Below are 13,644 nucleotides of genomic sequence, written 5' to 3'. Positions count from 1 at the left end.
GGTCAGTACCTGGATGGGAGACCTCCTGGGAAAAACTAAGGTTGCTGCTGGAAGAGGTGTTAGTGGGGCCAGCAGGGGGCACTCACCCTGCGGTCCATGTGGGTCCTAATGCCCCAGTACAGTGATGGGGGACACTATATTGTAAACAGGCGCCGTTCTTCGGATGAGATGTAAAACCGAGGTCCTGACTCTCTGTGGTCATTAAAAATCCCAGGGCGTTTCTCGAAAAGAGTAGGGGTGTTACCCCGGCAACCTGGTCAAATTGGTTGAGCCAGAGCCCAGCTAAAGGGCCATTGGCCCTTACCAATCATGGCCTCCTAATATTCCCCATCTATGAATTGGCTTCATTACTCTGCTCTCCTCCCCACTGATAGCTGATGTGTGGTGAGTGTTCTGGCGCACTATGACTGCCGTCGCATCATCCAGGTGGATGCTGCACATTGGTGTTGGTGGAGGGGAGTCCCCATTACCTGTAAAGCGCTTTGAGTGGAGTGTCCAGAAAAGGGCTATATAAGTGTAAGCAATTATTATTATTATTATTATGCTGAAACCAGGTGGGCAGCCCCAGTTTTAAGGGTCTCTTGTTTTCATTTCCATTGACATCCTTCTCAATTAGATCAATATTTTTTTACAACTTAACCACTATTTCTAGGACTTACATAAAGGTGGTCATTACATACAGGAGACACTACCTACTACACTGGCCCACTGCTGCCTTCATTCTTGAGAATAAAACGGAATCAGCTATTTTATCAGGGGAAGGGGGACAATAAGTGAAGTAAGTGATAAGACTAACTAATTCGCTGCACTTTCACACTCTGTCTCATCACATTTTTCAATAGCTTCAATTGCACTGTCAGTATTTTATGGGACTCTATGTAACAGGACATTACCGTGGTTCCAGAACTGGAATCATTAGCCATTCTAGGAGTCAATCACTAAAAATCAGCGAAAGTAACAGAAATGCTAACTGTGTAGTGTGGTTTTTAATGTTTCTATTACAGTAAAGGGCAATACTGCACTGTAAACTGTACAGAGGCTTGACTTGACTCACTAGCTCTGGAAGAAGGACAAGTCCAAATACATCTAGAGCACACCTGGACTGAAGTTCCTTGTGCCAGTGCGATATGTGGCAGCTGGTACGATCTGAGCTCTCACCTGTGCTATGCGATGATGTTGCAGATTTATTACTCGGGACATGGCCATCTGCATGCTCCCAAACACTGCCACTACTTCCAGCTTCTTGTCATCAAAGGATGGGGCCCCAAAGTTCTGAAATAATGAGCGTGTGTTAAGACCACTGCCAAGCTCCTCCACTGAAAGGTTTGTTTAATTAAACTTAAGAGTAAGCAAACAAACAGCTTATTCATCTCTGCCCCCAAATGCATTGCATCTGTAGCAGACGAAATATTTAGTGTTGTTTAGCTTTAATATCTAGCTTGCTGATATTTTGTCTGGTCAAGGAGTCAATATTAAACATGCAAATGAGATTCGAAGCAAATTGGAAATTGTCAATTTGAACATTGTATGAAATCTTAAAGAACACAGAATTGGACTTTCCTGAAGACAATTATTTCACTTTCAGAAGAATGGTTACAACTGACAGCATGCAGGCTAATTATCCAGTTATTAGTGGCTAACTGATCCTTGAAGCCCATCTGTGCCCTTTAAAATCATCATGATTTCTAAGAGTAGAAGAAATTAGTTTTCTTGTAGCAAAATGCAGCCAGCAAGGAATTTAAAATAATGCAAGGTGATTTATGTAGCATAGAGTTTTAATAATAATCTACAATTAAATCAAAGTGGGTTTTACCAGTACTATATACAACACCCTAAGAAAGACAAATAGGGATTTCCATTCAAACATACGTGTTTCTGAACCAGTGGAGGCCTGCAATGTTGAAAGTATTGGTATAAATATAGCAAGACTATTGATTTTATTGCAGAGACCACTATCATGCAAAACACTCTTCAGCAGGCATCAATCAGTCCATTATACAGTAACTCTGCAGCCTCCATTACATAGGATAGCGTCCTGGTGTATGAGACTAAAACAGGAAGTAATTTATTCTGGTTATGGTACAATTAGACTTCTCAAGTATTATTTACAAATCATTTAACACTTCAGATAATTCAATACTGTTGTTTTTAACTATAACAGGCCAAGTTCACAAAGTCAAATCAATTTAATTGCAACTTAGTTAAACTCTTTGCTAAACACAAATCACAAATTTGCAACAAGGGAAGGTTTCAAAAACATCCAGAATTCATTTATAGTGAAGTTATAGGTATGATCTGTTGTTTTTTTAAATCTCACAGTAGACATACAAACCTATTAACCATGTGTGACACAATTAGGTTGCCAGTGGATACAATTAATTTTAACACCCATCTTGCATTTGTTTGCCTGAATGTCATCCTTAAATATCACCTGCAAGAATTTCAGATTTATTTTTAAAATATTCTGGAAGAGCAAAGCCAAAGGCTATCACCTTGAATCTTCAGAAAGGCAGAGGATTTTTTTAAAGAGTCTTTCAGTAAGTAAGAATTCCATTGTACCAGTACATGTACCGGTTACATGTGGCAATAAAGTTCAAGTTCAAGTTCGATTCGATTCTGGTCGATTTCAGAAGAGGTGTGTTTAATGAGAAATATTCAGCTGATCATCCATTAGAAAGTCATGCAGACAGAGACAAGTATTAGAAAAAGCATGAAAACGCTTTAGGCAACATCGTGTACGACAACAGAATCAATGAGGCACACCAAGCTTTTAAAAGTGAAACAGAAAAATTAGAGGTTACTCACATTGTCCTCTTTGGTTCCCCCCCAGAAGTTGATTCCTCCAGCGTAACTTGGGATGTTAAGAACGGCCAAACCCTGCAGACTGGGCAATGACATAGGGACTCCATCGCACTGTGAAAATACACATGGCAGAGTGACAGGCAAAATTAATACTAAATCCTTTTTATAAGGTGCATTTCTATATCAAAGACAAAGCAAGTAGAAATTAAGGAGCAAAGTGTATGCTACTTACAATCAAGGGACAGAATAGCAAATACTATATAAAAATATGATTTAAAATCTGACATTTTAAGCATTACATCCCGAAACATAAAGTGTGTCAGAACTACATGCAGGTAGCTGTGTCAGCATGTGTAGGCTGCAAAGCTATTACAAAGCTCTTACAAAGCTATTACAGCTGCTACATTAATACAGTATACACAGAGCCATGTCATTCCTGCATACACACAACAAGAGTTTGCAATATATTCTGCAGCAGATATGGCACACACACTAATGAAGGCACAATCTAACACGACACAAAGTTCAAAATTAAGCAGAGACAAGCTCCCTGTATTTAGAAGCTTGGCACTGAATTTCACCGGGGCCTGATGCAATTAATATCCTGTGGTAAACATGTGGTACTGGGAGTTGACAATCTGACTAATTCAGAGTCAGAGTTCTCAAAAGTCAGAAATGTCTCTGTAAAGCAATGTCTTTACTGAATACACATAAGTCTCAGTATCTCAGACTCTACAATATCCAGAGCTCAATAAACCCCACATAACATTTTACTTGATAGTTTTTTTTATGAAATAAGAGTAACAAAAATCTTTTTTGACGTACAATTCATTTTTTTTATAAAGAACAGCAGGAATATCAGGACAAGGGAATAATAAAGTGGCCATTTAAGTGTGAGCCATTCAGAACCACTGTTCTGGGAACCATGGCAACCTAAGCACACACAGTACATAAAACCACGGGAAGCAGACTTCTCAGCGCTGTGTCAAGACAGAAAGGCCGCTTTTTTCTCTGAAGTGGTGATAATTTGTCCCTTGAAAGGATTAAAATCTATTATAGAATCCTTTAACTGCAATTTACGGGGCTTTCAAGCACCTTCAGGTTGTTTTTTAAGAAATTTGTTGTATTTCCTTTGACATTTTACAGAAAATAAAATGGCTCAGTACTAAGTCTCCTGATGGACTTTTCTGTAAATAGATTCCTATAACTGAGAGGAAAAGTTTTGTACAGCACCTTGTAAAAGTATTGTCCCCCCTGCCGATGATTTCTAATTTGTTGAATTAATAAGATATACACATTTGTATACTGAATATTTCTAATTACATTGTGAAGTCTCTCAAATAGGCAAAAGAAGATAAATTCCAGCAAAAAGAAAAATACAAAAACAAAAAAAACTAAAATATGTTGATTTATAAGTATGAAAATGAAAAAAAAAATTACTTATTTTTTAAAGTATTTGCTTCTGATAAATTTCAGCTTGTCATTAGTTGGTTAATTGAGCAACACGTTTAGTCTCTTGACTAGAGGAAAATGGTTATCAACAACTTCTTATGCCCATAAAAAGTGTTCAACCGGAACATCAAGTTTTGATTACAAATATCCAACTACAAAAGTGTATACAATATGTCATTTGTAATTCAACAAAATAGGAATTCATTGGAAAGGGGAAAATACATTTTTACAAGGCACTGCATCTATCGTTACTCTACATGCTTCTTTAATTTCACACAGATTCATTCATCATAGACAAGAATTCCATAACAGCTTAGGATAAAGTAAAACAAAATGGAATCTGAGGTACAGTAACTTATGGGTGGTTTGCCAGCTGTCCTGTGACTGAACAGCAGATGACACAATATCAGCCCTTGAGTTTAGAGAGCTCTGAATGACAGCTGCTGAGTAGATTTCTCTCAGCTTCTCTGCTTGGTGGGCTGATCCTGTAAAGGACTATACCTCCAGCTGTACACGTTGCTCCAGGTTCTTGTAGGTCTTTTGAAGCAGCTCCTTGGTTCCCAGCACTCCATACCACATCATGTTCTTTGTGCGACTGCTGTGGAGAACAATTGAGCACAGCGCAGCTTGCTGAGAAACATCTCTTACTGAATTACAGCTTCTCAAAATGAGGCAACCAGCATGACAGGACATGACGTTGAAAAGCTGTCGTAAGTTCCCAGATGTAGCCAGCATTATTTTAACATACTGTATGATGTTCGCTTGCTGGTACATTGTGGCGCTGTGATTTAAAATTTTAAGACTATCCACATATGTGCCATGTTTCTGTCTGAACAAGAAATCGATTAGCAAATGACACGCCAATGTTGTATAAGAGTAGTAACACTGTGATATTTACATCAAAGCCAGCAGCATGTTCAGTATATACACCATTATGGTGCCCAAGGCGCCCATCAGACATACACTTACCTGCATTTTTTTGGATGCTCCTCCCTTTTGTTGTTGAATTCCAATGAAATTTTGGCATCCAGCCCAATTCCAAAGTAGTTGTTCATGACGCATTTTTCAGTGCATTGCCTAGAACCAGAGACAGGCCTGAATATACTGTACTGTTCTGTGATGTCAAAGATGATACATACAAGATAGATGTTCTTAATCTATAGTGTCATCAGAGCATTCTAATTATTGATATAATATACACAGAAATGACTGATACTGTATATATACAATGGAATCAGAATATACTCTATCTGTGCATATTTTCTGAAACCTATTCAAACTGATTCATAACTAGTTATTTCATGTCTCTTCACTGCCTCATAATTATGACTTGATATAGTTGGTTTGCAATTTTGCTTTAGTTTAAGTCAAATGCATCAAATTCTATTACAATTATGAGCTCCAATTTCGGTTATAAAATGTAAATTGTTGCTTTTTGCCATGTACAGCATATCTACAGTACTCTTGTTAAAATACTGTATCTGAATATGGCTGGTTAGACAAGAAAAGCTTTCCTATATAGTGTAACCAGATGTTTTCAAAAGCTCTTCAAGCATAACATTTTACCACACCTAGAATGTTTCAATTGTATTTATTTCTCAGGCAGAAAGCAAAGCAAGAATTTCCATTTGGTGTCGTGTTCCACTGTGTTCTGTTGTTTATTTATAACTGCCTGTGAACAAATGAAAGACCTAAACAGAATTCCATGTTCTGATGAAGGTTTGAAATCAATTAGGAACAATACAAAAAATCTCCCACTGTGGTGAGAACCGTCTTTAGAACTTTTCCAGCCCTGAGGATCACCTGCCTCCAGTGTCTAGCTGTTTCAGTTTAATACAGGTCTGTCTGAATGGGAGAATTCTGTTGCTTCACAGTTCCTATTCTTACATGGAGTTTGGGTCCTCAGTGAAATTATCACAGCTAAAGCTTTCTGACTTTTCCAGGAAGATGGAAGACGTGGTTGAAGACACCGTTCCCCGGCCTGTGAAAACAGAATAATAGAGTGTTTGCTCAGTGAAAGATGTAATGTTGCAGTTGTGCATGGACACAGAACCACTCACTGGAAACTCCATGAAGACTTCTCCCTATTAAACAGTTTGAATAGTTTGGTTTGTTTGCTCTCTTGGAGAGGGTTCAGGTTCTGGATTATTTAAAAATGGCATTAAATAAGTGATAATTGCATTTATATTACACTATTCATGCTAATGAAGCTCAAAGCTCTTTGCATAAACTCTACACATACAGTATACTGTAGGTGGGGCCCCACTTCACCCACCATCTGCAGCTGCATCCACAACATCCACTGTTGTTCACAAAGTGCATTAACAGCAGGAGGGCTGACGTAGCCCAGATTGTACAAACCCAAAGTGGAATTCAGAGGGGATAACAGGTTTATCACCCCTGCTCAATCAAAAAGTACTTTGAAGTCTTTCATGATCAACCACTTAGGGAGTCTATTTAATATCTCATCCAAAATACAGCACCTCTTAAGAGCTAAATTTTCTTAGTCAGCATACTGGAGCACTGCAAGTTTTGGTCGAGGGGGTAATGCAGATATTACTTCCCAGAGTGGCATTTAGACAGGACAGTGGGGTTTAATACCTCCACATTTACAAATGGTGCCATAGGACGTTTAATGACCAAGCGATGTTGGTTCAGCCTTGGTTTCATGTTTCATTCCAAACAACATTACCTCCTAGACCACAGTGATCTTGGTCATCATACTATTGGATTGGATACAATTAGCTACGGGCAGGGACGCCCCCTGCTGGTTTATGAACAACATGAAGATAGTTGTTGAAGTACCTATAGCATACATACTACCCCATTGCACACTAAGTATAGATAACATCTTTGCGAGAGCAGGTGGAGACAGTATGTGAGGCTGTTCTTGGACTTGGGTTGAAGACAGGTTGTTAGGATATGACAGTTTTCTGTTTGAAGCAATGCTGTATTTAAGAATTAGGATAGAAATAATGTTAGCATGAGCAATTTAAACTTTTACTGTATGCATATATGAAGCCACTTGAAATTAGTAAATGAAGTGAAGTACAAGCTATCCTTACGCTGCATATCAGTCTCTTTCAGATCCTCGCTATTCTCTCTCTTCATCGAGGAGGAGGAAGACATCCTGTAGACCTGAGTGTGCTTGTTCTGCTCATCCACCACTGAGGAAGAGAAGAGAGAAGAGCACAGAGATTCTGTAAAAGCACACACTGTATCCTTGCCAGGAGGGCTCTCCAGGAAGAGAATGAGAAATGGCTTCTTCACCCTCTCAGGGACACTAATGGTCTTCATAAATACTGTAGCAGTAAGAACCACTTAAACAGCCATGATGGTACAACAGTTTATTTACTTTTATTTATTTCAGTTTAATGGTATCTTTTAGAAATTAAGCAGAAACTGCCTTTTCAAGCAAAAAAAACACACATAGATATTTGTTGTTGTGTATTCAATCAACTGAGGACAAGCTCAACTCTTGTCTCGAATCACCTCATCATTAAGTGACTCTGAGTCCCCAGGCAGCTGTATTCTACTGCACACCTACAGATACCTGCCAAATGCTATTACCTGAGCATGTTTGGCTTATTACCAAAGCTTAACCTTATTATTTTATTTTGCTTATGAAAAGATCAACACATGAAGCCAATTTCATTCTGTTGGCTAATTCTTTTAACAGGACAGGTTGTGCTAAGACAGTAACTTATGGAGCCAAAAGCAGCTAGGAGGCACTGTTAATCAAGGATGCTATTTCACTCAACATTGGTTGCTCTTGCCCATGCAACCACTAAGTATATATATAAAAACCAACTAGGTATATATTGACGATAACCTATTTATGTTCCAAACTGTGAGCTATAGCCTACTTGAAACCCCTTCATTGGTGAGTAATTTCAACCATATAAGATAACATTAGATAAGGTATGATCACATTATTAGCCATATACAATTTCTTGCATTAGGAATTGGTCTTTTCCTTGCTTGACACACAGACAGGGAGAGAAGCTTGGGGTCAGAGCGCAGGGTCAGCCATTGTACAGCGCCCCTGGAGCAGTTGGGGTTAAGGGCCTTGCTCAGGAGCCCAACAGAGTAGGATTCTTCTGCCGGCTGCAGGATTTGAACCGGCAACCTTCCAGCCACAGGCGCAGATCCTTAGGTGATAAGGTTATTATAATGTTTCTCTGAATGCTGAGCAAGTGTTTGTAAGTGAATGCTTATAGAGATGAATGGAAAATAGAATATACCCTTTTCTGCTTGTTCAATGATCTGCCGGAGTGCTTTCTTCAGGCTGTTGGCTCTCAACATCAGCTGGTCCTTGGACTTGAAAGCCCTGGGAATGGGCTCTTCTGTGTTACCACCTTCTCCTGGCAGGACCTGGGGGAGGGGCAGGAGGGATCCAGCGGGCACTATCTCTGCCTCGGACTCCTCACTCAGAGCTTTTACCAGTGAATCCAGCTTCTCGTTCAACAGCGCACACTGCAGGGCAAACAGTAAACACATTTATTCTGACTCTGAGTGGAGAATTGATAAAAATCTTCCATCCCAATATTTTTACAGATTAATTAGTCAATTTTTTGTACTGAGCTGTTCACTCAGAAGACCTTTTATCCTGGTATGAGTTTGTTAGAGTTAGAGTGCTGAACTAGAAAGGAACAAGTAGAGGTTAATTGAACTCAATTAAAAAGAAGTAGTGAGATGCACAGTAATGAACAAGGCTTCATCTAGAAAGTATTGTCACACATGAGAAAAGATCCACAGCCAAAACACTGCAATTTATTAACAATGTTTCTTTTACAGTTCAGGGTGGAATTAACCTCTACTTTTTGTATGTTTTATGGTGAACAAATCTTAAAGGAATTCTCCTCAGTGTTGTAATCTGTCAAGAGGTAGCTTTTTTTCAAAATATTATTAACATAAGAAATGTTACAAATGAGAGTAAGTCTTTTGGCTTTTTCAGCTGGTTTGATAGACACAAGCTAACTGATCCAAGAATCTAGCTGATCCAGGCATTCCTGAAGTATCAGCTTTAACAATATAGTTGAGTAGTTTGTTCCATACTCCCACAATCCTTTGGGTAAAGAAGCACTTCCTGTTCTCAGTTTTAAATGTATTTCATATAGATTTTACTTGTGTTCTTCGGTTCATTTTTCACTGTTCATTCTGAGGAAGTATTCTTGGTTGACTTTGTCAATGCTTGGATAGTTCTGAATAATTTTATCTGTATTTTTCAGTTTTATCAAGTCCCCTTGAAGCCTTTTCTGTTCAGCACTACATAGGTTCAGTTCTTTCAGTCTGTCAGTGGAGGCCATCTTAAAATATGTTTGTTCTCTTCTGGACCGATTCCAGTTCAGCTATGTATTTTCTATAATATAGTAATAAAAATTGATTATAGAATTATATAATTTTAACATAACATCTCTTGATTTAAATTTTACACATCTAACTACACATCTTATACAGTACTCGCCTTTTTGTTTGTCTTTTTATTGCTTCTGCACAATGTCTAAAAGTTTTAAACAATGTATAAATATAAACACCTAAGTCTTTTTTAATAAACAGCCTCTTCCATCTCAGTAATAATGGGTTTTACAGTTCCTGTTTTTACTACCTGCATGCAAAAACCTGTGCTTGTCAACATCAAAAATTATCTTCCAAATGATTGCACAGTTTCTAAGTCTTTTAGAATTTAATTTGCTGTTTCTATAGTTTTTTTATCCTTCTAGTTGGGTATCATCTGTAAACTTGACTAGTGTACACATTTTAGCTGAATCTAGGTCATTGGTATGAATTCAGAAGAACACTGAGTCCTGGCAAATATGCTCCAATTTGAGCATTCATTCCGTATCTACTTTCTAGATCTACCTTGCAAACTCAATTCCCAAATGCATTTCCCTGTAATTCGAGAATGAATCTTTTATGTAAAACATAACTAAGTTAAACAATACTAAATTTAATACACTGAATTAAAATAATTTTGTTGAATGTGTATCTTCAGGGAGATGGCAACAAGACCAACAGAGAATACCATCTACACCCATGATAAGACCAAGACAATGATATAGAAATACGGTAATAATGTTCAAGAGAAAATGAGTCTAATTTCCAAGCTTGCCTCTGCATAAACTTATTTGAATCATGTACAAGTAGTATTGCTCTGTTATCCACAGTTCCATTGTCTTGTGCTTTTGCTCTTCCACAACGTGGATATTTCAATACGCTTACTTATTTCAAGTTGATGGTTCTTTCACAGCTGCTGCTGTTTCTCACCTTTTTTGCCATCGCATCGGCCTCTCCCTTGTTCTCTGTGGCTTTTTCATATGCCTTACCCACTTCGGACACAAAGTCGTTCACTGTGCCACACAAGAACCTGAAGAAAGACACCCAGCACACACAAAGTGAATGTGCTGCTCATTCTAATTTATATGCCAAAGAAAACAATCAAACAGTTCACAAGCTGTTCTTTAAAATGCATCAGTCAAAAAAATCAGTCAAAAGAAAAATCTTATGAAAAAGTAAGTTCTAAATAATGTACTTATAACCCACCAGCAGTCAATTGCCACTTCATGTGACCCAGTATAACATTTAGGAACAACTGGCTATTAATTATGTAATGGAATGAATTGTCATCTATGCAAGCAATAATGAATTGCTTGACCCCTACAATAGGACAGGCTGAAAGCCTGAGATTTGAGTGCCTGAGTGGCAAACCTTTTGTTATTGATTTGTTCATACACGTAAAATTTAATTAAACAGTTGATACGTATACACATGATAAAAAGCACTCAATGCACATCTCACGATCCCTGATCTGCAGAAAGAGGAAGTTTAAAAGACTTACTTTGCTGAGGAAATGACATCTGAGTGTTTGTCTGAGTCCAGGATCTTTGTCAGGTGGGTAGCCACAGAGTCAGCATAGTGAGTCATCTGGGCCTGAGTGAAAAACAGTTTGCATGTAATTCTCTCTGGACTCCAGCAGTTTATGTGCAGCATACAAATACAGACACACAACAGTCCTGTCAGTGCTTGAGTGTGCACAGTGGCCCCGTATCTGGGTGTGCACAGCAGTCCTGTCACGGTCTCAGTGTGCTCACCAGTCCTGTCATGGTCTCGGTGTGCACAGCGGTCCTGTCAGTGTTTGAGTGTGCACAGCGGTCCTTCCTGTCAGTGTCTGAGTGTGCACAGTGGTCCTGTCAGCGTCTAAGTGTGCACAGCGGGCTTGTCAGTGTCTGAGTGTGCACAGCAGTCCTGTCAGTGTCTGAGTGTGCACAGCGGTCTTGTCAGTGTCTGAGTGTGCACAGCGGTCCTGACAGTGTCTGAGAACATACTGGAGCATAATGGATTTACATATGTAAAGCAGTTTAGGATCTTTAGGGATGAAAAGCATTATAATCCTTTAAATAATTATTTGTCCTTATTGTTACCAACGGTTGACTTATTGTCACCCTTCAGTCACAGTATTGTCACCCTTCAAATCCTACAACAGCATTTACTAGTTTATTAAGGGATATCAGATTTAACACTGATATCTAGTATATTCAATTCTGAAGTTTATTGAAAGTCATATATCCTCTCATGGCAACTAGATTTTGAGCAGCATTACTTTTAAAATCAAACTCTAAAAGAATGACTGTTCTGTGATATTTAGAGAAACACTGGTTACTGAGCCATCAGCAGGTGTATTTGACACGCTCTTTTTCACTAATTATATGACCTCCTGAGACCGCTGCCTTTACTGGAGTATTACCCAGCACCTTTGGAGATTATGGTGTTTCTGCTGACTTGCTGACTCTGTGTTTCTACCTGAAGAGGCGAATCATAGTTCTCCTCTTTAATGGACGGAGAGGACTGTTTCATGGGAACTTCATATGTGAGGATGCTCCACCTGCAAGGAAACAGTTATTAAAATAATCAAAGGAATAAGACTCTAACAGCAGCACTATTCCTAGAGTACAGTCTACAGTGGGTGATCCATGTTTAAGGCATCAGTCCTTACTTAGGATTCTATTTCAAATATGTTCTGTAACCAAATGCAGTTGCTACCCGTGAGTGTGTGATTGTTTTCTGGAAGCTTTGCAGAAATAATATTTTGTGGGTTACATAAAGATAAAAAAACTGTTTTAAACCTTTTTTGATAACCCAGTCAGACATTAAATTGCATTGGATATTCTTCAGGTCATGAAGTTTAATTACATTTTTTCTACAATTATTGAAGCTAAAATAAATTCAGATTCTGGACTACAAAAATGTTCAATTTCATGCATGTGCACAAAACATCAATTAAAACCACTGCAATTGGTATTGTGAAAGCACAAATCAGTATACCTAAAGTGAGGTAGCAGATAAAATGATACAGCCGTTAAAATTCAGATCACATGCATATCCCCAACGTACAGTATATTCTTGAGGAACAATTTTACAGTTCGCTGCTAAGGGCTTTAGTATAAAAGGAGGAGAAGGTTCTGTTACAGATGAATAAGCTACACTGGCCTGTTGGCTGCGAGATTTAGTCAAAGAGTCACTCCTGGTCTTGAAGTAACAGCCCTGTAGGTTTTATAAGAAAGATCAGAGATTCAAATCGTTCAATATGATCAACTTACCAATATATCTAGCTAATAAATCGATAATTGATTCAGAAGCTCTAGTTGTTATTCAATAGATACAGGACCCAAAGCCTTAGACTTCTGCAGCCTTTTCTTACGGGTATGAACCTGTCTGTTTGCACAGGGCAATTCTTCAAAAAAAGAAACCAGCTCCCGATACCTGTCCAGCATTTTCGTGGTGGCTCGTTCCAGCTTCTCCAGAATCTGCAGGAGCTGGGCGTCATCGTCACACAGTCCCCCCCAGCCCAGGACGCGTGCCAGATCGTTGCCTGTACCTAGTGGCAACACTCCCAGCTGGCACTTCAACACACAGACAAGAAAGAGAAAGCATGGTGGGCACCGCTCGCACTGTGGACGATAGAACTCACTGACGTCCACAACCAACTGTGACCTTCACAGAGCCCTACAGTAATCTCCTTCTGGTACAAGTACCTTCTCTAGAACAGAAAACAAAATCTGTGGAATATTAAAGACTATGAAACACTGTCTCTCAAATCAATTTCTGGACAAATCATTTTTATCTCGAATTGCTTTCTCTGTACTCTTTGTGACGAAGGGCTGTTGCAAGCCAGTGTTTCATGAACGCTGGTGAAGTCTTTCATAAACGCTCATTGTTTGCTTTTCATTCCAGAAAAGATAAGGTCTTTTGTTTACGTATCTATCTTAAGATATTATGGTAAATAGGCATTGTTGATTTATGTATTAGCTATTGAATTTATGCATAACGTAAGCTCCAGCTGCCCCTCGACCCTGAATTGGAAGAAATGGTTACAAAATGGATGGATGGATT

General features: G+C 38.7%; 1 protein-coding gene across 3 annotated transcripts in view; it reads right to left on the bottom strand.

The window, feature by feature from the left end:
- LOC148828577 (diacylglycerol kinase eta) overlaps nt 1-13,644 on the bottom strand; it is an 84,479-nt gene that overhangs the window by 11,684 nt on the left and 59,151 nt on the right. For all 3 annotated transcript variants that reach the window (XM_088925942.1, XM_088925941.1, XM_088925943.1), the window contains exons 12-22: nt 13,015-13,154; nt 12,055-12,136; nt 11,093-11,184; nt 10,522-10,621; nt 8,499-8,730; nt 7,320-7,421; nt 6,142-6,235; nt 5,224-5,331; nt 4,756-4,852; nt 2,806-2,913; nt 1,159-1,272 (exon numbers count right to left, since the gene is read on the bottom strand). In XM_088925942.1, coding sequence (XP_088782068.1) covers nt 1,159-1,272; nt 2,806-2,913; nt 4,756-4,852; nt 5,224-5,331; nt 6,142-6,235; nt 7,320-7,421; nt 8,499-8,730; nt 10,522-10,621; nt 11,093-11,184; nt 12,055-12,136; nt 13,015-13,154 — 1,269 coding nt within the window. The remainder of the gene's footprint in view (nt 1-1,158; nt 1,273-2,805; nt 2,914-4,755; nt 4,853-5,223; nt 5,332-6,141; nt 6,236-7,319; nt 7,422-8,498; nt 8,731-10,521; nt 10,622-11,092; nt 11,185-12,054; nt 12,137-13,014; nt 13,155-13,644) is intronic.

The sequence above is a fragment of the Atractosteus spatula genome, chromosome 9, assembly GCF_055471065.1.
Source record: "Atractosteus spatula isolate fAtrSpa1 chromosome 9, fAtrSpa1.hap1, whole genome shotgun sequence".
In the NCBI taxonomy this organism is placed as follows: Eukaryota; Metazoa; Chordata; class Actinopteri; order Semionotiformes; family Lepisosteidae; genus Atractosteus; species Atractosteus spatula.
Note: the sequence above shows the minus strand (reverse complement) of the source record. Positions and strands in the feature narration are given on the sequence as shown.